This window comes from Echiichthys vipera, assembly GCF_963691815.1.
Source record: "Echiichthys vipera genome assembly, chromosome: 3".
NCBI classification, from domain to species: Eukaryota; Metazoa; Chordata; class Actinopteri; order Perciformes; family Trachinidae; genus Echiichthys; species Echiichthys vipera.
Genome location: NC_139828.1, coordinates 7,232,280 through 7,256,513, shown reverse-complemented (window position 1 = coordinate 7,256,513; position 24,234 = coordinate 7,232,280). Strand labels below are relative to the sequence as shown.

Below are 24,234 nucleotides of genomic sequence, written 5' to 3'. Positions count from 1 at the left end.
TGACCCACTAATGAAAGCACTTCTACTCGCCTTTTTGCTTAGTATTCAATATCCATGTCTGTTGCGACATTCCCGGGCTAAATGTAAATGGGCCGCCATGTTAGACGCTGCTGACAGCAGTTGGTCTGCTCATCACTAACGGTTATGCTGCATTCATTTGTAATTGGAAATCGGGAACTTCCAACTCCTGAGTTAGTAAAGTTACTGTCAAGTACACTATTTAATAAACCCTATTTAGGGAATAGTGAGTGAGTGAATGAGGGAATGATTTCGAACACAGCTATGGGGACCATGAACGTGACAAGATGGAGGCTCTGAAAGAACAGGTTTCTGCAGTTACACCTTCCTTCCAAAGAGGCCGCTAAAAACAAGGTATGTAAATTTGTATGGCGTACAAGTAGAAGAAGAAGAAGAGGAAGAAGAACTACCTTTATTCATCCCGCAAGGGAAATTGATTTTTTTCACTCTGTTATTATTATTATACAGGTTACACACACACAGGCCCGAAATACACACACATGCACAAACAGAACCTATATACATGCAATTAATGGAGAGATGTTAGAGCGAGGGGGCTGCCAATGGATCGGCGCCACAAGCAGTTGGGGGTTTGGTGCCTTGCTCAACAGCCCCTCGGCAGTGCCCAGGAGATGAACTGGCACCTCTCCAGCCACCAATCCACGCTCCATTCATGGTCCACACAGGGACTCGAACCGGCGACCCTCCTGTTCCCAGCCGAGTCACCTATGGACTGAGAGGCGTTGTTTTAGGTAAACCAGGCCCTGGTAGTTGACAGGGATCTAGCATTAGAAATAGAAACAAGCCTGGGATAGAGCTAGATTTAATCTGCTCAACACAATAAAACCGTTTACCGTGACAATACCAGCAGTCTCACACGGGGATGGACTTGCCCGGGCGACTGTGGGATTACACCTGTGACATTTCCCAATAACACACCTAGCTATTTAGTTGTGGGAGTGTTTTTGGATATGTGCTCATGCATGTGGGCACCATAAATACACCCACACAATACATTTTTGCTGTCATATCTGACCAGACTTTTCCCACGTGTTAGTTCACCATCACCCAACAGCTGCAGGGGTGAGGAGGTTAGGCCTACATAGATTTACCTCTGGGGAGACTAATCAGTATTTGTAAACCTAAATCTATACTCAGGGCTGAGTGGATTAGATGTACAGATGCATTTGGCCTGGAATAAACAGGGCTTTTATGCACTGTACACAATATAGCCTATAGCTGTTTAACATGACAAACCCATCACCAGGCTCAGAGGCAGGAAGAGCTTCTCCAACCTGCTTTAATAGTGTTTCTGAGGCCGATGTGAGTGTGTGTCCTTTAGGTGTGTGTTTGTGTGTTATCCCGCCTAAGAACCGGTCGGACAGCGTTTGGAGTCAAGTCACCTGAAAGAAGAAATGCTGGACTAGTTTTACCAAAGCAGAGAGAGAGAGAGAGAGAGAGAGAAAGTTAAAGTGAAAGAGAGAGAGAGAGAGAAAACAAGCTCCGGGTACTAAGTCCACACGGTGACCGGCAACCTTTCGTTTCTTTTATCCACGTTTTATCCGCTGCTGTGACCATTTTCTGGGACTTACAAACACTTTTAAAGTTTTTTTTTTTTGGGTGAAAATAGGCCTACAGGTTGGTGTTGTACACAGTCGTGGTGTCAGTGAAGTGTCCCAGTTTGGAGGCAGGCGGGCGGGCTGTCCCGGGACAGACGCACACATCTGTGATAACAGAGCGCGACGCACACACGAGCCCCGGGGAGGAGGAGGAGGACCGAGCTTGTCACCATGCCTGTTCGACAGAAAGGTAAATAAAAATGCGTTTTGTCTTTATTTCCACCTCCGTAGAGAGTATTCACTCACATGTGTCATTTTGTTTCAGAAACGACACCGAATACATCCGTTTTAACCCCTCTATGATGCGTTCACGTGCTGTCAATGACAGCGCGAAACTTCTTTAAAACACCCGCAATTCAACGGGGAATTGTTAATTAGCGCACGCACACGACGCGTAAATCATAATTTAAGAGCTTTTTATTAATTATTTAGACACTGTAGCAAATTCGGCACACAAGTTATTCCCCGAGAGGCATTGTAGTTGTATTTACATCTGCTTTTGCTAGTTTGCAAGATGCATGTGTGCAATACAACGCGCAGAAAGAGGTCATTCAGATCCAGGTTTGTTTTACTCTGTGTTATGTTCACGCATGCGTGCCGTGATATTAAAGTGTGTGCATGGTTATCTGAAAACTGTTCCGCGTGATATATTTGGTTATAGCAATCAATAACTAGGAATGAAAAGAAAGCAGCATTAGTTTAATGTTAATGCTATCGATACTGTGGTGGTGGTGGTGGTGTTGTGCAGTGCTTCCGGTTTAATCAGCTGTTCAGAGTGCCTTTGAGCCTGGAATGTCGTCTGCAGCCTTCTTTCACACCATCAACTCTATTGCCCTCTGCATCGGACCATCATTACGCCATTTCAAACTTAATAGTCGTTACTGTTTCACAGAATGCACACAGGCGACTGTAAAGTTTCCCTTTATGTTTAAAAAAATCACTCAAAACTTCCATTTTATTGTAATATTGTAGTGATGTTATCTCAGGAGTTGACCTCAATCCACCTTTTTAAAACAAACAATAGCTGCATCCTCATAAATTACCCTATCTATATTTATATTTTAAGAAAACATTCTTCCGGCACACCTGTGTCCACACTCACTCTACGGAGACAGGTGTTATCAATCTATCTCCTATCAACTTCACCCCGATGAAGACCCTGTGAGGTCCGAACCACCGTTTTTAAACATAGTAATCCTCAATTAAGCAGAGGCTTTTACTGTCAATTAATCTCCTCCACTTAAGAGTGCCCTGATGATTGAGTCTCCCTTTTTCTGTCATTCGTTATGGGGGAAAGGGGTTTTTTGTTATTTACATGTACGCCTATATTTTGTCTTAAGATGCTCAGCGAGCCCTGGAGCTTCTTCAGCAGTACCGGGTCAAACTTGACCAGAGACAGCAGAACCAGGGCCAGACCAAACAGGGCCACGTGGAGGAGGATTCCCAGCTGCATCAGTCTCTGGACAGAGTCATCAATGTCTTCCAAAGTCAGCTCTTCAGCGCTCTGCTTGGTAAGGATATCTGTTTGTTTGTGTCCTCCATAGATCCATGTATACCTAATATTACATCACAAGCTGTGGATTTTGAAGACTTGGTTAGTTTTTGTTGACCCTTCCTTCATTCTTTGGAGTCTTGCATAATCTTAGTTGTGATCATAGTATATATACTCTATCCAACGTTAGTGTCAGCCCAGCCATTTTTCCTGCCCTTCTGTTCAATTTATCAATCTTCTTCTCGGTGACCCCCGCATTCCCTCCCCATCCCACAACACAGTAGCTCCACACACTACATATCATAGACATAGTCAACATTTTCCTTACCTCAGAATCCACATTAAAAGACTGCAACTTCCTCACACAGTACAGGCATGGACGTTTGACCAACAGTGATGGTGCTCAGATTTGACACCAATATTTACCCGCCCCAGGCCACATTTTACAGTATATTACCAGAGATTAAGGAATGTTAGATTAAAGGGTTACGTCGCCCAAATCAGGGTACACTTGCTGTGGACAACTTTCACTATTTTCTACCTTTTCTTGATTTCTCTAACTGGAACATTGTTCATGAAAAGCTGTTTCAGTTACCTGTTTTTGCTCAAAACATGTGCGAATAAAACAGAAACTGTCTTTGGGTGAACTAAATCTTAAGCTTGGTTCTTATGGTTCTTATTCTGTCTGGACAACAAGTTTGTGAACTCAGTGTTGCTGCAGCCAGGTTCAGTTTCAGGTCTTAAACATTGACGGAGCAGTGCAGTGTCAGTCTCGAAGGGTACTATGTGTTTCAGACTGTGTATAAAGGATTGAAGACAGGTGCATTGTGCGTGCTTTTGTCTAATTGAAGATAAAAACAAGTTTTGGCTTTAACAGTAGTCTCGTAGGCCAGCAGACAGGAAGCCGGGCTCATCATGAGAGAAGGAGATGAGCACTGTGGTAGCACTAGTTTTCGCGGTGTCTTCGAGAGCTTATGCCAGCCTGTCACGTGACTGTTAAACAGAAAAAAGAGCTGTGAACACAAACATGTGGGCGTGACGTGGCCTGTCACAGAAAACACAGGGGCCTTTGTAGAGAGTCTGCATAAATTAAGAGAATGTGTAGAAAATATAAATTCCTCCAGAGAGTTAACAGCCTGTGTCTAACTGGTTAGTTCTGCTTGTGGTAAACTGTTGCCGATTGGAAGGAAAACACTCTGCACATGCGGTGCAACAAACCTGGTCCCACCTGTTTTGGCCACGCCCACACCTTCTTAGGTGTAGCACTCCTTTCTCTGTTCTGTTTGTATTCCTGTGTGCTGTTCTTTAAACACCAGACTGAGTTCCTGTTTGTGACTTTGACCTTTCATCAAGTTGTCTTTCTTTCTTTCTGTCCTCTGTATTACTGATCCTCAACTTCCTTTTGTGTTAAAGACATTTGACTTCATGTGTGAATACTCTACAGCCATGGCTATGACTCTGTGTTACTGTACTTTGTAACTTCCATCCTAGCTGCATGTTTGATGGTCAGTTTTCTGCATTGTACTGTTAAATCCCCTGTGCACTTTTCACTCTTCTCCCCTTTCCCTTCACTCATCCTCCCCCAACTGTCTGTGTATTCCCTGTCCTCTTCCCACACATTTTACCTTTGTTTTTCTTCGTCCTCATCGTGTCATTTATGACCGCCAAACTTATCAGAGTTAGCAGCAATCAAACAACCATGTGTGTGATTTAGTGTAGAACTGCCAGTCTTGTTTGTGGAGAGGGGGAAGTGAGTCCTCTTATCATAACAGTCATTCTGATATACTTTGTCAGTGTGCTTTCTTCTAAAAAGGGAAATGACTGGAGAATGAACTATTCCTCTTTTAAGTTTTGAACCCCACTGGGAGCTACTGATCTATATAACTATGGTGGTAATATCACTGTGCTGCCACTAGAGGTCAACAACGTATTAGCTGTGTTTCCTTTGGTTTGGAGCAGCGTTACAGGGCTGCAACCAATGATTATTTGCATCATAGATAAATCTGCCAGTTCATTTTCCATTCACTGTTTCATTGACCAGTTGTTCAGTCTATAGTTGCTTAGTCTCAAGAAAAAGTAAGACCAACACAACATCTTATTCAACAAACTGTCCACAACCCAAAGACATTCAGTTAACAATGATATCAAACAAAAAAAAGTAGCAAATCGTCAGTTTGGAGAAGCTTAAACCAGAAACTGTCAGTTTTGTATTGATTCATGTCTGGAAATACTCATTTATATCAATAATTGGTGCTTAATTTTGTGTTGATCAACTACTTGATTCAGCTCTACTGTTTTGTGTCCTTTGGATAGAACATGACCACATGGTTTTTGTAATTAGTTAGTCTTTCATTTATACAGTCATTCAGTCATGCATTCATTCATCCATAGATTCATCCCTTTAACTAATTTACTAATCCCTGAACTAATTACGAATTTCTGCTCTTCTCCTTCCAGACATTCAGGAGTACTACGAGTTGACCATCCTTGCAGACAGCAAGTGTTCAGTTGACCAGACGGATGGTGCATGGAACCTCCCTGCCTCCTGTGATCTGCCGGCAGAGCACTCAGCCCAGCCAAAGGCTACCTCTGGTCCCCTGAGCCCCCGGGCTTTTGAAGGATCACCCCAGCCAAAACCCCTGACCCCTAAACCTAGGTCTATCAAGTCCCATCCTGCTCCACTTCCATCTGGGACACCCACAGCAAAGCCGTCCTCCCCTACAGCACAGTCTATTTCACCTCAGTCACAGCCAGGCAAGGTCAAGTATCGTGCTCCTCTACCTCCTGACCATCCTGAAGCCTCAAAGACTCCTGTGCCATCCTCTCCCTCTGCTGCCACATCCTCCGGAGTCAGAGTAAATGCTGTAGAAACCCCTACTGGCTCCATAAAAACACCTCCCGGAGCATCACTGAATGGAACGAAGCTACATCTCACTGCCACTGACTCTAATGTTTCTTCAGGAAGCTCCACTACCTCCGCCAATCTACAAAGTGATTTTCTTCCTCCAGAACTCAACATGGTGACAGTCTCAGCCCTCGTCTCCAGCACCATCCAAGGCTTTGTCTCTCCAACCACTCCAGACAAACTTAGCCCCGCAAGCACCACTCCCAGCACCAGCCCAGGTCTCAGCGGAGTCACAGACGCTGCTATTGTCTCCACAGCTTATGCGCCCAGCGAGGACCCAGGCATCGGCAAATGCACTCCCAGCATAAGTCCAATTAGCCCCAACCAGGGAAAATTTACCTTCAGCAGCCGCAGCCCCACAAGTCCTCCAGGGTCTTTGACTAAAGGGCCACATCTAAGGTATGTCCAACATCGTTAAATTTGTTCTTAGGGTGCATTAGCAAGACTTTACAACCGCTAACTGACATTCAAATTGATTAATGAAGTATCTCTAACTAAGTAACACTTCAGTCACAATTTGTCACAATCCTGTGTATTAATGCTTTAAATACAGTGTTGGGGGGAAAACAGTGTGTTACAAACTACAATAGCTAATTCATTAATTTCCCATTGATGAAGTCCTTTTGATTTGATCAGCTGTTGTACTGTAGCTATTCTATTCATGCTAACTAAACTTGAAAAAATGAAGCCACCCTTTCTCCTTGATTTTTGTTTCTAGTCCAACCAGCCCCGGGCCAGCAAAAGTCATCTCCACCTGCCCAAGTCCTGGTCCAGCCAGCCCCAGGTCACCTACAAGCCCACTGATCCCCAACAAGGTAAAACATATCTGCTTGTTTTGTGCGTCAGGAAACCTTCTCGAAATTCTCCCCACAGTTAATAGCAGTATGTAATACGTATTGCCCCATATCCAAAGTTGATGGGTGATGTCAGTTGTTGGGTGGCAACCTTGCGGTTACAGTCGATTGTGCACGATTCTGGAAAAGGTCATGTTTTCTCTCCTGAGTCCTAGAGAAACTCTCAGAGAGCTTGCCATGTTTGGGCATATATCTCTGCCATTGTAGATGTTTATATGGTCAGGTAATATTTCCTAATACTGTAGTTTACGTAGCCCTAATAGTCTCATCGTATTGAGATTTTTCATATTTAGGTTTTATTTTGCTGTTCTCTGTCAGCTACTGTAAACTGCTGCAACATCGGCAAGTCATTCCTTGCAAGATATAAGCTGTCATTATTGTCTTTTTGTCAGAACTAAGGTTGGTTCACTGATAAGGTTTTCTTGAAAAATGGCATTTTGATTTAACTGCAAATGTTTTTCTTTCACCGTGTTACACCAAATTTTGTTTCCACTCCCTGCCTGTGCTCATTTTGTCATTTGGCAAAATAAGATTTCACGGAACTATGACTGAAAACTTTGGTTTGCTAACTGTTGATTCATGTCGAACATATCACTCCTACGTGGAAGTAGTTGTGACATCGGTTAAACACGTTTTACTTGTGACAACATGTCTCCTCATGACCCAGTATGAATGCTGCTGGTGGCTTCACAGAGCAGAGTCAGATGTACAGATCGTTTATGTAGGCTGGCTGTTTAAACATTGGCTCACATTGCCTTACAGAATATGACAATATGAATCAATTCATTTCAGTAACATTTTATTCTCCTATTAAGCAGAACGAGATTGTTCAACTGGTTTTGCCTTCATGAACTTGTGTGGCATTAGCTGTTTCAACAGGCCCCCACAGCCCACATTGCTTCTTTGATCTGCTGCTAATAGTCCACGTATCGGGAAGTTTTGCTGATATTGACTTGCTGTACTTACTTACTTACCTGTAGTGCTGTACTGTGTGCATCAGGCAACATTTGTCCACTGCTTGTATTGTGTTAGGGTTGGTGTAACAGCTGCTCCAGAGTGTTCAGTCATTCATCTTCAACCGCTTGTCCCTGTCGGGGTTGCGGGGGGCTGGAGCCGATCCCAGCAAACATGTATATAATAATAATATTTAGAAAATGGGGAAGGGTAATTTAGTTTTTGTCAGCTGTCAGGCAAAAAATTACTGAACTGTTTAATAGAGGAGGTTCATCTGCTACTATTAAATGACTGTAGAATAAATTGAGACCCAATAATAATGTTCAGTAGCAAATCCCTGCAGAAAGACTGACAGAACCAACAATGCGTGCAGGGCCAAAGGAGGGTGGAGCTGGACAGAAGTAGAGTAGGGCAGGAAAGAGACACAAACTGTATGTATGTGTGTTTTTCTCTGCTGTGCCGTTCTTGCACAGTATGTATTTTACAGTAACATCAATCTGGTGATGTTGTGTATCTAGAAAAAGCCCAGTATCCTCCTGAGTGAGTGAAATCCCATAGTTTGTCTGAAGCTTCAGGGGGCATATGGAGCTTTAACTCCACCAATACCCAAAGTTGAAAGTAGAGCATCCATTGCTATACCGCTGTTGCTCTTCACTCAGTTTAACCCCCCTCCCCACTTCTGTCAGAGATTGACCTGATAAAACAGCAGAGAGTGGTGTGTGTGTAGCATAAGTATTTTTGTGTGTTCTTATGTCTGTGTATACACGTCTGTCTGTCTGTGTGAGTGTTTGCCTGCGCAGCCATGTGTATGCATTTCTGTGCTCGTCTCTGCCTGTTTGCTGTTTTTTTTTTTGTGTGTGTGCTGAGTGTGTTCTGCGTGTGTGCGAATATATATTCTGAGCCATGCACTCTTTGAGGTCAAAATGTGGCTACCAGCTGCCATAACACGAAGAAAGCAGCTGGAAAACAAGAGGGCGGGCGGACGGAGGTGCACCGGGACATTTGCCATGTTTCCGCGTCGGCCTTTATTTTAGCGGAGAAGTCCTGTCTGGCTGCTTCGGTGAAAGGACAGGTGGAGAGGACATGAGAAAGGGAGGAGAGAGAGAGATTGAGGGATGAAAGAAGAGGGGGAGAAGGAGGAGACAGGGACGGATAGATGGCAGAAGGATGTCACCAAAAGCAACACGCGGCTGAGTGGCGGAAGCTGCAGCTGGAAGATGTTTCGGTGAAAGTTTGCCAGTCGGATTGGTGAGGATGGACTGCATCTGTATCCTCACTACTAAGGTGAGACACGGGGAAATAGCAGATTGGAGTCGAGACAGAGGAAACAGGGTGTGACAGTGTGGATGTACAGCCATGGATCAAATTTTCTAAATTATCAAATTTTTGTACATTTATCCCTCATGATATGGCATTTATTCATTCATTACCTGTCATCCTTTTCCTTTTTATGTTGAAATTGTATATGAATTGTGTGCTGAGCTGCCAGATACCCTCACGTGATCTGAACTGTCATCAAGACAGCAGGATTTTTCATTTAAAGTAAGACTGAGAGCTGCAGATCTTTGGGGGCGCTTCCATTTACTTGCAAAGGAAGTGTTTCACGTTAAACCATAGGCTTAGCAAATGACAGGAAACTAAGTTCACCTGCGAACATCGAATTGGTGGCAGGTTGCTTATTGCACAGATGGTGTGCTGTACTTTGTGAATGAACAGGCAATAAGATGATATTTTACAGGCACGGGCTGCGCTCTAGTGAAGCGACTCTAATGGGGATGCCGAGCTGTTGCTCAGCTGTTGGTCTGATATATGTGACGTCCAGAGAGACAGGAAACTGGGTTGACAGGACACACTTCAAAAGACTAGCTATATGACTGGCTGGCTGGCTGTGTAGATAACGGGCTGATTCAGTGGTTGAATGACTGGATGACTGTTCTAACAAGGCAAAAGAGTAATATAATATGAATATAAACACATACATTATGCACCAATGTGGATGCTCATGGCCCGTTTAAAGGCAGCAGAACTCTACATGTGAGGAGCGAGTATAGACGATGGATGGATGGAGAATATAATACTTTCATTACAAATATGACTAGATCACAATGTAATAGCCAGGGTATGCTTGAAACAAATGAGTTTGTACGACGTGTTGTCCAGTCTCAAAACACAAGTGTTCAGGACAGTCCCAAAAGGCTACACTTGAAGGCACGGTGAAAAGAAAAGCCGGCTGCCTTTGAGAGAGGCGTCGTGCAATCATCATTCAAATAAGGATAACAGAGCACACTTGAGGAGGTCTCTGCCCAAAGGCAATCATGGCATTGCTCTACTGTAGTTTGTATGAATGAAAAGGGACAGAAGTAGCCGTTCCAAATTCAAAGACTGCATACTCGGTCACCTTCGCACACCTGGCCAGTGGCTGTGTGAGGTTCCTGTTCTTGGATTGTTGGTAATGAAAACGTATGGAAATTGTCAAACGTACCCCCCAAAATTCTGACATTGGAAAGGGGTCGGGGGAGGGGGTTTGGGCGCTGTTTGACAACCTTACAAACACTTCGTTTGATGCAACCACTAAACCAGGCGAAGGAGCTAATAATTTGTGTGTGCGTGTGAAAGAGAGATTCTTTCATCATTCATTGTCTTTAGACTTAGGCGTGTGTTCATCACTTTTCTATACATCTTACAAACTACCGTATTTTCCGCACTATCAGGCGCACCAAAAAACCTTTAAATTTCTCAAAAACTGACAGTGTGCCTTATAATAAAGTGCGCCTTATATATGGGCCAATATTGAGCCACAACAGGTCTCGCAACTACGGTGAGCAGGCGCTGACTATATTTTCCCCCGTAGAAGAAGTATTGGCGATGCACGTTGAGATATATGACTGCGCGAAGCGTGCCGTTTCATTTCAATTTGTGTGTTTGTGTAAAGAGCCCAAAATGGCTCCTGTAAAGAGACACGCTTACGACGCAGAGTTTAAACTCAAGGCAATTAGTCACGCAGTAGAACACGGGAACAGAGCAGCAGCCAGAGAGTTTAACATGAACCAATCAATGGTGCCGAAGTGGAGGAAGCAACAAACATCTGACTGTTTTGTTGACATTCCCTTTAGCGCAGCTTCATCTAATGGATGCATAACGCAACCCCAGCATCGACTGTAGCGTCTATTCTATGCGCCTTATAATGCGGTGAGCCTTATATATGAAAAAAGTTTCATAATAAACCATTCATAGAAGGTGCGCCTTATACTGCGGAAAATACGGTACTTACTTTGTTCTTCCATACTGCAAACCTACAGACTGTAGACCATACCACCTGATCCTGCAACTTCAAAAAAAGCAATTTGTCCTGAGATACTTGTAGTTCTAGCATACATAGTTACTGTAACAGAATTGAATGTGTGGTTGAATCCTAGTTCAGGCTTATTCCTGGGGCACTGTGGTCTTGATTCAGACTCAATCTCATTATGGACTCAGTCTTGATTGTGCTTATTCGTAGACTCTACTTAAGCGTTTATACCACATTGTCTGCTTGAAGGACAAACACTCTGAGCCATGTCGCCTTAGTGAGAAATACCATCGCAGAGCCACGAGCTCCAAGGAGTTCATAAGCTTGCTTATTCGCTGTTGGAGCATGATGGCTTTCCCTCGAATGTGATAACAACAATAAGATAACAAAGAAGCCGTATGATCTTTTAAGGGATCTAAATGAATGATAGAAAGTGTGACTGACACACACACACACACACACACACACACACACACACACACACACACACACACACACACACACACACACACACACACACACACACACACACACACACACACACACACACACACACACACACAGACAGCAACACACACACACACACACACACACACACACACACACACACACCAAAATAGGTCTGCAGTGAGTTGGCAGATAGTCAAACAGACTGCAGGGGTTCCATCTCACAGTTATCTGGTTAATCTCGTTTATCTCATTAAGATAAAGGATTAAAAAAACAGAGGGTGTTTCCTGAGCTCAAGACTGCTAGATTACTGCTGGAGGATGTTTCCGCACATCCTCGCTCATCCTGCTTGATTAATTTATTCCTCCCATCTCCCTCTTTGAACCCCTCTGAATCTTTTACTATGTCCTTTCTGGGTAAACTAAAAGAATCATAGAAAAGACAGGTAGATTGCAAACACCTTCACATCATGACATTGACAACAAACAGTACAGTACTTTAAAATCCTTCAACTTATGATCACACATCTTCCAATTATCCACTCGACGTGTAATATATACAGGTACAGGAGTCGTATCTGTGCTCGGGAGATTGTTGTCAAACATGCAGACAGTGGATTTTACTCCACCGTATTTTCTCTTCTCTATCTGACCCAATCCTCTTTTCCTCTCTGGAATATCCCATCTTAAATCCCACCCTGGTTTTATCAGTGTGTGATTGTTGTTTGGCTTCCCTCAGTGTAACTGGCCTCCCGTGCCCCAAGAGAGCAAGAGTCTCTCCTAAGAGGCTTACCTTAGGCTGCTAATAGACTTTACAGAGGTGGAGCTATTCTAGGTGGGACAAAGAGAGGGAGAGAGAAAAGAGAGGAATACAAATGACACAAAGACTGAAGGAAGAGGAGAGATTGAGTCTGTGAGAGAGTGCATGAGCATGGATTCCTCCTATAACTAGGTTTTTTGGGTTATTTTGCTGGATTTTGCCAGAAAACTCTGTGCTTTATCGTTCCACCAATTCATCTATCTGTGATCTTTGCAACTGTCCAACTGGCACCGTTATGTAACTGTGAAGAAGGGTCATGACTGATGAATGAATCAACGGAGAAGGCATGAAAGGAGAGGAGAAGAGGGAGAGAACTTCCCAAGCAGTTGTGTTGAGCCAGGAGCTATGCACATGCAGTTGGACTAACACAGCGATGTACTATACGCTCACTTCATGAGACCCTCAGCGAAAGATCCACAGCTGTTGTGAAGAACTGGACTAACTCTGTAGGTGTCTGGATAGCCCCGCCTGTAGGCGCTGACACCTACTGGGCCACATGCAAGGGCTACAGGAGAAGATGGATCGTCGCAACTCTTCATCCTCAATCAATGTAACGTATCTCCACATACTTTTAATTACAATTTATACTGTGACTCACCTGCTGCGTGGTTCACTCAGGAAACTGGCCTGAGTCTTGCAATTATGGTAGAAAGGTCAAATGAGGTCAAAGTAGTGTCAGTAATAAATGAACAGCAGGCTGCTACCTGTGTATTAATGTGTGGTGTATGTTAAACCCTACACAAATAATATTGCAAAATAGCGTTTTGTATTTTCGTTAATTCTATTAAGCCAGTATCAACCTGTTTCCAAAGCCTGGCTTAGGTAAAGTACAGGCTGGCTCCCACACATGTCAGTGTTATGAGCGTCCCCCAAATAATTTTGGAACAAGATGTGTGTCACATCCTTCTGAAACCCTGATCCAGTCCCTGTATCCTGGTTTCACAGAACTGTAGGTGCTAGAGCTCAAGGATGTTGGCTGACGAGTAATTAAGAGGCATTAGTCCGGGGCCAGAGCTCATGGCTTCAACATTAATGATAGCTGCCTGCTAATGCTCCGTTACCTGTAGTGGCTAACCAACTGCTTCTCCTCTGAACTTCACAGGGTAATGGAAGTTCACTAAATGAATGAACATCTAAACTAAAGAACAATAGTTTTATTCATTCACCTCAACATGGACCTCCATGGATCCCTATACTGTATGTTTAACAAAGGGACCTAACAGAGCCAGATTTACTTAAATTCCACTACTTTGCTTTTAAGACTTATTTTGTTGAAAATGCCTCGCAGATTAGTAGCTTTAATAACCGCCAGATTGTTAGTGAATTAAGTTTAAAAATGTGTCAGTTAAAAAAATATTAAATTAATTATTCCAATTTAATAACAAATGATTACCGTATTTTTCGGATTAAAAGTCGCTGCGGAGTATAAGTCGCACCGGCCGAAAATGCAGAATAAAGAAGGAAAAAAACAGATATAAGTCGCACTCGAGTATAAGTCGCATTTTTTGGGGAAATTAATTTGATAAAATCCAACACCAAGAAACGACATTTCATCTTGAAAGGCAATTTAAAATAAAACTAGAACAGAGAACAACAGGCTGAGTAAGTGTACGTTATATGACGCATAAACAACGAGCTGAGAACGTGCCTGGTGTGTTAACGTAACATGTTACGGTAAGAGTCATTCACAGAACTATACCATATAGAACACGCTCTACGTTTACCAAACACTCTGTCACTGCTCATCACTGAATCCACTGAACTCTTCTTCCTCGGTGTCACTTCTGAACAACTCCTCCAACTCAACGGTACGGAAGTAGCAGCTAGCATCTTTTTTTTTTCACAATGCACTTTTGCCATGACCCGCCCCCTCCGAATTTTGATTGGTTGACGTGTGTGTGTGAGACGATTGCTGATATACGCCTAGTCTCTTACGTGACTGAGATAAAGCCCAGGCTATTATTTGATATTTTACGGTAATGTGTTAATAATTTCACACATAAGTCGCTCCAGAGTATAAATCGCACCCCCGGCCAAACTATGAAAAAAACGGCGACTTATAATCCGAAAAATACGGTATATGATGTGTCGAGAAAAAAGCCCATTATGTCTAAACTTGTTTAGGGCCCTTACCCTTGGAAGTGGGGTCAGAAGATGGTTATCATAGTGAGTTAGCAGTTGTTAAATGCATCACTTTGATGCAGCCTGGAGACGTGATAACTATAAGAAGATGGGCGTAAGTCTCGACTCAATCATAACTTGTCATAAAAAAAGCACGTGACAAAGCTCAGCTATCTTCTTCTGTATTTTATTTGCTCATTATTTCCAAAACTATACATTGAGTCTAATCACACAATCCATTATCAATGGTTGGTACAATAATTGAATTAAACCGCTATGATGTTAACGTCTTTACGCGCCTTACAGTTAAGTATCACTTTGTGGCTGAGTGGAAAAGCAATGAGTCACTTAAACTGGCCCAAGGCTGGAGCTGTTTCTCAGCATAGATCCAATTCCACATCCCTAAAACGAAACCCAATCATAAGGCAATGCACGGGCAAGAGCGAGCTTACATTTGGTCGCTCAGTTCAGCCCAACTCGGCTAATTACCAGGGTCAACTTAGGCAGGGATTGAGCAGTACTTGCTTGCTAGAGTCCTGCTAGAGTGCAAGCAGGACACCAACACTCTAGGACTGATAGTAGTAGTAGTAGTTGTAGCTCTTGTTGTTGTAGTAGGAGTTTGCGATGAAGGAACTTATTCGTATTAAGAGTTTTCATGCAACTGTTTGTAGACTACCAGCAACTAGAAATTTCCCTGTTTTCACAGGAACAAGAATTGTTCTGGTTCAGCGTAACAGCCCAGCGAGCTACCATTAAACATTTTAGCCCATGTCCTGCCTGAATACAGCGAGAGCAGCTAATCCCATTGAGCAGATGACTAATCTTTGAGGAGCTACACACATATTTGCACATGCCAACCTAAACACATGCATACAAACAAAGGCAGTGAGCAGAGTTCAATGCAGTTCACTGTAGAGTCTTACCATTGTTGGATCAAGAGGGGGAATTAAAGAGCACTGACTCATCATGGCTTTGTGAACCTATGACCTCTCCCTGTCAGGGTAGTTTACAAAGTAACAGGGCCACATGCTTATTGTGGGTCAAAAATATTTTTTGTACTGCTTTAAAGTGGTAATATAAGTAAAATGAATGCAGCATTATATGACTATAAGCCTGCTCTGGTTATTTATCATCAAATAATCAAGTAATACGTGTTTTTAACAAAAATGACTTCAGTAATTAGTATTGAATACGTCAGTATATGTAAAAAAGCCACTCTTTGTCTATGTCCAGATCCCGAGAGACAGTGCATTGTATTTGTATGCAGATACAGTATATGTTAATACAGCTCATACAGGTGCTATAAGCCCCTACATTTATTTCTCAATGTCAGCAAAAAACATAAAAAGTATAAAAATAAAGGTTTATATGAGACATAACTGAGATAAAATGGATATTTACAGAATGCTGTCCAGGTTCTGCTGTATCTGTGTTTTGCCACATAGTGGCACTGTATGTCTGACAAACACCCCGATATTTTGGGTGCTCCAATTTATTTCTGCAGAGACTTGACACTCTTTAGACTTTTGCCATCCCTCCATTGGAATTCATTATTATTAAATATTCAATAGATGACAGTCCATTAATGGGATGATCTTCTAACTTTTCCGCTGACCTTGGCAGCTGTGAGGTTCCAGCAGGAGTCAGCGTGTCCTCACACAGCATATTAGCATAGAGGCAGGAAGGGATTTATATACTGAATATGTGTCTCTATGTGTGTGTGTGTGTGTGTGTGTGTGTGTGTGTGTGTGTGTGTGTGTGTGTGTGTGTGTGTGTGTGTGTGTGTGTGTGTGTGTGTGTGTGTGTGTGTGTGTGTGTGTGTGTGTGTGTGTGTGTGTGTGTGTGTGTGTGTGTGTGTGTGTGTGTGTGTGTGTGTGTGTGTGTGTGTGTGTGTGTGTGTGTTCACCGTACATAGATAGATATAGAGGAACATTCACTCATGTGGAAACTGAATACCCAGCTGGTAAAAGCTGATCAAGTGACCATATTTGAAATGTTGATGTATGGCATCTTTTTTGACTGGTTAATGTGTAGAATGGGTAAACGCCACTACACACACACACACACACACACACACACACACACACACACACACACACACACACACACACACACACACACACACACACACACACACACACACACACACACATACATGCATAATCACAGTGTAGTTATTTCTGTGCTGGCTGACCTACTAATGCTAACATGTAGTACATGCCTGCTAGGCTCATGAGGTAGCATCCTCTGCCTCTCTCTCGCTATGTTTCTCTCTCTCTCTCTCTCTCTCCCATTTCTCTCATTCATTCCATTTTTTCTGAATTGCTATCTTTCTTTCAGGAATTTAACGAGTGATTTTCGAAATATGATATAGTGTATATATAATACACTATCTTTAACCTCACATTATGGTTTATGAGCAGAACGCCTGTGGCTGTGGCAAATAGACAGTGTGTGTGTGTGTGTGTGTGTGTGTGTGTGTGTGTGTGTGTGTGTGTGTGTGTGTGTGTGTGTGTGTGTGTGTGTGTGTGTGTGTGTGTGTGTGTGTGTGTGTGTGTGTGTGTGTGTGTGTGTGTGTGTGTGTGTGTGTGTGTGTGTGTGTGTGTGTGTGTGTGTGTGTGTGTGTGTGTGTGTGTGTGTGCGTACATCTCCATCTGTTCCTTGCCAAACACAGGGGGACTCGTATAGCTGCTCTCAGGACAGCTACCGTATCACTCAAGACCACATCTACAGTGCACTGTGAAGGCATTCATAGTAGTGCATTCATACTGCTTTATGACTTCACTCATTATCACACATTATACTTTCTAATGCACAATATCAACAGTCATTTAGCATTATAGATGTGACTTATAATGAATTATGAGTTCAGCCGTCTCATGGATGCTCTTGACTACAGTCTTTATAAATTGGAGGTTGACTGATGGGGTTTATAATGCATTATGACTACCTACACACACCTCCACAATCAGCTGTAGTAAGGACTCACAGTATGCTGTGATACAGCATAGATTCTTCTAAAAGCATGAAAATGCATTACACATTCCACCAACAATGAAACATAATTAAAAGCATGCATTATTATACAGTAGATGGAAGTGTGTACTTTACTTGACACATTCAATGATAATTTATGATACTGCTTGAACTATTTAGCATACTGTGAGTCCTAACTACACCTGATTGTAGAGGCGTGTATACACAGTAGTCATAATGTATTATAAGCCCCATCAGTTAACCTATAGTTTATAAATCCTAAGTCACATATATAATGGGCCCGGGCGCCTCCCTAGGGAGGTGTTCCAGGCACGTCCAGCTGGGAGGAGGCCTCGGGGAAGACCCAGGACTAGGTGGAGAGATTATATCTCCACACTGGCCTGTGAACGCCTCGGGATCCCCCAGTTAGAGCTGGTTAATGTGGCCCGGGAAAGGGAAGTTTGGGGTCCCCTGCTGGAGCTGCTGCCCCCGCGACCTGACCCCGGATAAGCAGATGAAGATGAGAGAGATGAGACATATATAATGGGATTAATAAAGTATTTCTGATTCTGAATTTTTTATGACTGTTGATAGGAGTGTAGTCATGAAGCATTATAAATGCATTATATTTCATTATAAATGCCCTCGTAACGCACTGTAGATGTGGTCCTAGGACAGACCGAATCCAGAACATTTTCATAATTATTATACGTCCATTTTTTCTGTTGTCACGTATCACTTGAACCATTTCACACTCCTGGGAAAAACTCTGAGGCCCAAAGCAAATGTTTATTTGATAGAAATAGAGGAGTTGAGTAGTTGGCCTCAAAGTTTGAAGACTGATATTTGAGATGTTTAGTGGAAAAACTTCAGAGCAAGCATAGAGTGCCAAAAATCTCACCAACAAGCAAGCGAACTGAAACAAACACACAAAAGAGGATCTCATGGGTTAGTGCTTTATTATGTTAGCTTAAGTTAAATCAGAGTGATTTCTAATGTATAACCCAACATAAATAACATTACATCCCTCATTAAACATATCAGATCGCAAAGAAATATTGTTTTTCTTTCTATTTTACTTTGAACAAATAACAAAAGCAACATAAATACAACAATAAATTAAATGAACAATACAGCTGTACACAAACTCAATGTTAAATTTATCATAAACACAATTTAGATCCTACATGCCTGAAAAGGAGTAGGAGGAAATTTAAATGAGCTCTTATCTTAATGAGGACGGATGCAGAACATGAAACTCGTGTCTAAATGAAGAACACTTTCTAGACATTTGGTTTACAGAGAGATTTGAGGGAACATGCTTCATGCATTAATTAACCATTCATTATTGATGCAGTACACAGAACACACGCAAAGTTTTACATGTGTACAAGTTCTTGCATGAGGAGTTTTTGAAGATACGTCTCTGCTGTGCTCAGAATAACCTTTCCTGTAGTTGCATTATTTATACGACGTGTCTACCTGCATCAGCTTCTAGACCTAATTGGCTCCTCCAGGCGTCTATCTGTGCATAATTGTATCTGTTGTAAAATAATTTCTCATTACTGATTATCAGCCTGAAATGTAAGTTAGGGCATCGTCATCATCGCGGTTTGTGGGTTCATCACTTTATCAGTACACGTATGAAATTACTTTGGAGCTTTTCTTTTCCCGCTTTTCCGTCGTTCCTTTCCCGTCATTGACCTTAAAACCACCTCTCTGTTTGCTTGTTTACCTCGCTTCCCCCCTCTGCTTTCTCACTTAACGCTGCCCTCTCTGTCTTCCTCACGCTGTGTTGTTTGTTTTTCATTCGAGGTGAGAAGACAGAGACAACCGCAGAGAGACTACTGTGTGTGTGTTTGGGCCGTGTTTCTGTGTGTGATAGTCCAGATGGCCCAGCCGTCAGCATCAAGAGCCTCGGTTAAAGAGTGCGCCATGACTTGTTTGACTTCCTCTGCCCTTTATCTCACATAAATCCTCTCCTCTCTTCTCCTCTCCTCTCCTCCTCTCAATCTATTCTGGTCGTAATGTGTTATACATCATATAAGGTGTGAAATGTTTGGCCAGATATTGTGTAAGGTGATACTGACTTGGGATTACTTTGGCAAACATAGTTTATTCCCCCCTGAATGAGAGTTTAATAATGCAGTATTAACAGTGTGTAAATTGTATTAACCTTAATATTTACAGTAAATACAACCAGGAACACTAGCCTATAGTATGTGTATTGTATATTAATATATGCCCAAGTGTTTTATTGTTGTTATGAAATCATTGAGGTGTTAAATAGCCTTATCCATGTGTATAGTTCAGCTGTATCAAGTGCTCATTGGCTGATACTACAGTTCTGTACCTACAAATTACACTATTTCACTCTGAATAACTGGATACAGAGATAAGCTCCCACCTAAGGCCATGTTTAGACTTAAAAAAGCTCGGCCCCTCTCATTCATTTTTAATTAGGCCAGCACAGCGGCACAGCAGGGTGCCAAAATCCAGGATAGTCCGGCAAAAATGCAGCCCAATAGGACAACATCCTGCAAGCCATTGAAGTGGCTAATCACGTGCATGCAAGCACACATTCCTGGGAGATTGTGTAGGGTCTACCTGTGAGCGTTGCAGCGAAAGATTAAATCATTACCGCTGTGATCATTTTACAGCTAGAATATCCTGAGTATTATAAACTGTTGTGGAGTGTTTTGGGGCTTGATAAGCCTTCAAAGTGGGCATATGTCACCGGTACCCGAAGCAACACGGCCCTTTGCTTCTTTGGTATGAATGCCTGCTTACACCAACTTTTTGGCCAACAAGGCAAATCTGCAGTGTCTCAGTTAGTGTGGCTGGACACCCAACTTTGTGATATGTGCATTATTATTTTAAAATCTTGTCCAGTGCTGGTTTAATGGGATGGTTTGATGTACTTTACATCACTCTCTGATGATGCGGTCACCTGTGGTTTAGAATGGCTCGATGCCAATGTTACCGCTCCACTGCCAGCACAACAACAGTGCTGTGTTCAAATGTCAATTTACCAAGTCACCCCTGTAATTTGTGTATGTGTATGTGTGTTTGGGAGATCATGTCCCTCTCTTCACCAGTTATATTTGGTCAATTCAATCCTCACTAGCCCGTATAATGCTGTACCCCCCTCCTCTTTGTGTGTGAGTGCACTGGTATGTCACTATACAAAGCAGAGCATCACTGCAGCCGGGAGAGAAAAAGAGACAGAGAGGGAGAGAGAGGGGGACACTAGAGAGACAACCCATTTTTAATCCTCCCTCCACCTCTGTGTGCAGGTCTCTCCTCGTTCTCTCTTTTTCTTTCTGCCTCTCATTGATCTTGCTGTTGAGAGGCGGTCCAAGAGAGGCAGTGGAGCGAAACGAGGGAGAGTGAGCAAGTCAGGGAGAGAGAGAGAGGGAGGGAGAGGGAGAAGGGGAGCGATGGAACTAGAGGCACACTCTCATACAGATAGTGAGAGAGGAGATAGAGGACTGGGACTGCTGCTGCAGAGGACAAGAGAGACCACATCCATACTGACATACACACGCACACACGCACACACGCACACATACACGCATACACACATATCCATTCATGCACACACACAGACAAACTGACCCACACATGCCGCCGACAACAACAACAACACTCTGAACACACAAACACGTGCTAACAGATACACACACACACACACACACACACACACACACACACACTGACACATGCCGACAGTGACCATGTTGCTCCCTGCATCCTGACCAGCTATGAGGATTATACAGATGATGAAGATGAGAGCAGTGAAGAGTGAGAGGGAGAGGACGCCGGCCTGCCACAGCTGAGGACCATAGCCTGGCGGTGGGGGGGCGGGGTGCCGGCAGAGTGGGGGATTGTGGGACAGGATGGAGTGCGGTTGATGGAACACATGCATGTGCATGTGTGTGTGCGTGTGTGCGTGTGAGTATGTGTGTGCATGTGAGGATGTGTGTGTTTGTGTGTGTGTGTGTGTGTGAAATGTGTGAATGAGGACTAGGATGCCCCCCCAGCGCGGGACCAGCTAGCTTACTTTAGCCACATGTTGTGCCACTGCAAAGTAGCATGCACCAACAACACCATATCTCTGATGTTTGGATGCAAGGTAGGTAGAGAGCTGTGTGTGTGTGTGTGTGTGTGTGTGTGTGTGTGTGTGTGTGTGTGTGTGTGTGTGTGTGTGTGTGTGTGTGTGTGTGTGTGTGTGTGTGTGTGTGTGTGTGTGTGTGTGTGTGTGTGTGTGTGTGTGTGTGTGTGTGTGTGTGTGTGTGTGTGTGTGTGTGTGTGTGTGTGTGTGTGTGTGTGTGTGAGAGAGAAAAAGAGAGAGAGACATGCAGGGAGTAAAGGTAAATTAAACAGTTTTGATCATTTAAAAATTAGTTATTATGTAAAAAATGGATCCAACTTCCCAAATGTGATTAGAAGTTTATTACGCTTTATAGATTTGTAACTTGATTATCTTTGGCTTTTGGACTGTTGGTTTGATCAACCTTGGGATCTTGCAACTGGTGAACTGGTTTCTAGAGTTTGTAATATGAAATCAGACAGCAGAACACAAACCTGAGGACCTCTCTCTCTCTCTCTCTCTCTCTCTCTCTCTCTCTCTCTCTCTCTCTCTCTCTCTCTCTCTCTCTCTACCCTTCTAAAACACATACACAGGGCGGACCTCTCTCTTTCTCCCCCTCCCCCCTGCCGGCTACTAACTCTCACCTTAGTTTACCTCAACCCAGAGTCCCCTGACAAGCTTAGTCATTTCCTTTTTTTCTTCTCTCTCTCAGCACATTTTGCCTTGGTCAGTGTCTCTCTCTTCTCTCTCTCGCTCACTGTCCATTAAGCTAAGTTTTGAAGGGGAATCGATAAATCGTTTTGTGCTGTTTGATGGTGGGGATTGGTACCCTTTGGATTGGATTGTTTTGTTTCTGTTCCCATGAATGAAACACTTTCCATAACCTCTATTGCTTTGAGAGCACACAGATATGTTAATTGTTGTGTCTAAACACAAAGTGCTTTCATAGAAGAACCTTGATAAAATGCAGTCTAATATTGGCAAAATAATAATTTAAAGTTGGAATTCAAGGTCATTTTTATCCACTGACAGTTACACATTATCGAGAGTGTAGCATTTGTATCTATATGGGAATGTATTTCTGCTTTCATATGCAAGTTAGCCATAAAGCACTGTTGATGGCGACACAGTGTTACAGTGGATAGTGTGTGACACTGCTGCCTGTGGGGTTTGTGTTTCCATTGATGCTCTCCTTATAAGGGATCAACCGATAAGGATTTTTTAGGGGCGATGCCGTTACCGAATTTTTTTCATCAGCCTTAGCCGATGACCGATACAGACTGCCGATTTTCTTGAGCCGCTACCTTTGCTCCCTCAATTTACATCATAAAAATTACACAATGATGATAACAAATGTTCCGAGTCTCAGTTTAATTTAACTTAAAAAAGGCGTCTCTGACAAATCAAAGCTGCCTGTGGACGCCTGTAAATAATGCATGTTAAAAAATATCAGCAAGCGCAGCAGCCCACATTGGCCGATACAATACACCTGAAAAACGCAAATATCGGCCGATGTAATCGGTACGTACAGTAGTTCTTATCTGAGAAGCCTGTTGCAAATGAAACCAAATTAAATGAAAATAACATTTCTCTACGCTGCATTAACTTCCATCATTCCATTCTGAAGTAAGAAAAACAGTAGATCTTTGGCAGCACACCTTCATCTCCCTTACACGTACACTCGCTAATTACATAACAGCAGGCCGTGCTAAGTGAATGAGCTTAGGCTAAAATTGGCCATCATCATCTTGCAAAGTACTCTGAAACTGTTGAGTGGAAAATCAACACATGAAATATTAAAGTTCCACCCCAGCGCTTAAGGAACTGTGCCTTTGATGTGGAGGAGCTGTTGGTACACTGCGCTGCATCTTTGAATAGCCATTACACACACAGCCCACCCAAAAACGGCTCCGTAAATGGCTCTCCAAACTTGTCAGTGAAAACTGGATATGAGCTTGAGGACAAACAGGAAAAAAAGGCTATATACAGTATACTGTCTATTTTTAAAATCTACATTTTGTTTAATACATCATCTTTAGACCAGAGACAAGGGTGTTCCATTTCCTGTGAGACATTCATGTAGTGCTCTGTAATATAAGAAGATAAAGTAGGACCACTGGACTGTGTGTATACGAGCATGCATGGGGATGCTGTTGTCCACTTCAGCAGTTAGGCCATAATAAACTGTATGGACTTCACTTCTGTCCTATTAGATCACCTCACTGTGACAGCCTGTTAGATAGAGGAAGGCCGAGAGACAACTGTCATAGGCTGGAGCTATAGAGAGAGAGAGTCAACACTGGTTTTGTCCTCTACAAGTATAGCTGGAGAGGGTAACAAGAGTGTGTGTTCTGAGGATGATAAGAAGTTGCTCAGGGCCGTTCAGTTTGCAGATGAGACTTTTGAGAGATGGTCACGTGGGTCATCACTGCACAGTGTTCTGGATTTCCATACATCAGGAATGACTTGGGTTGAGGCAATGCTTAACTTGATTCCCTTGCACTTGTACGTCTAACTAGTTCACTTTTAGCTGCATACTTTTGTTCATGTCTTTGTCTACTACAGCCGAAACACGTCCCTATTTAAACACAGACCCATTGGTTTAACAGACTTAGCAGTCAATTGCTAATATGTTGATGAAAGTTA

The 24,234-nt window shown here is 42.9% G+C and overlaps 1 protein-coding gene across 4 annotated transcripts in view; it reads left to right on the top strand.

Moving 5' to 3' along the window:
• Window positions 1-1,256: 1,256 nt before the first annotated feature.
• Window positions 1,257-24,234, top strand: part of LOC310945059 (disks large homolog 4-like) — a 124,332-nt gene continuing 101,354 nt past the window's right edge. For 2 of the 4 annotated variants that reach the window (XM_083911004.1, XM_083911001.1), the window contains exons 1-4: window positions 1,504-1,827; window positions 2,978-3,148; window positions 5,587-6,433; window positions 6,753-6,849. In XM_083911004.1, the coding sequence (XP_083767130.1) occupies window positions 1,809-1,827; window positions 2,978-3,148; window positions 5,587-6,433; window positions 6,753-6,849 (1,134 nt within the window). In that variant the 5' untranslated portion in view covers window positions 1,504-1,808. Of the gene's footprint in view, window positions 1,342-1,503; window positions 1,828-2,977; window positions 3,149-5,586; window positions 6,434-6,752; window positions 6,850-24,234 lie in introns of those variants that run through there. The other 2 variants (XM_083911003.1, XM_083911002.1) reach the window with 2 other exon arrangements.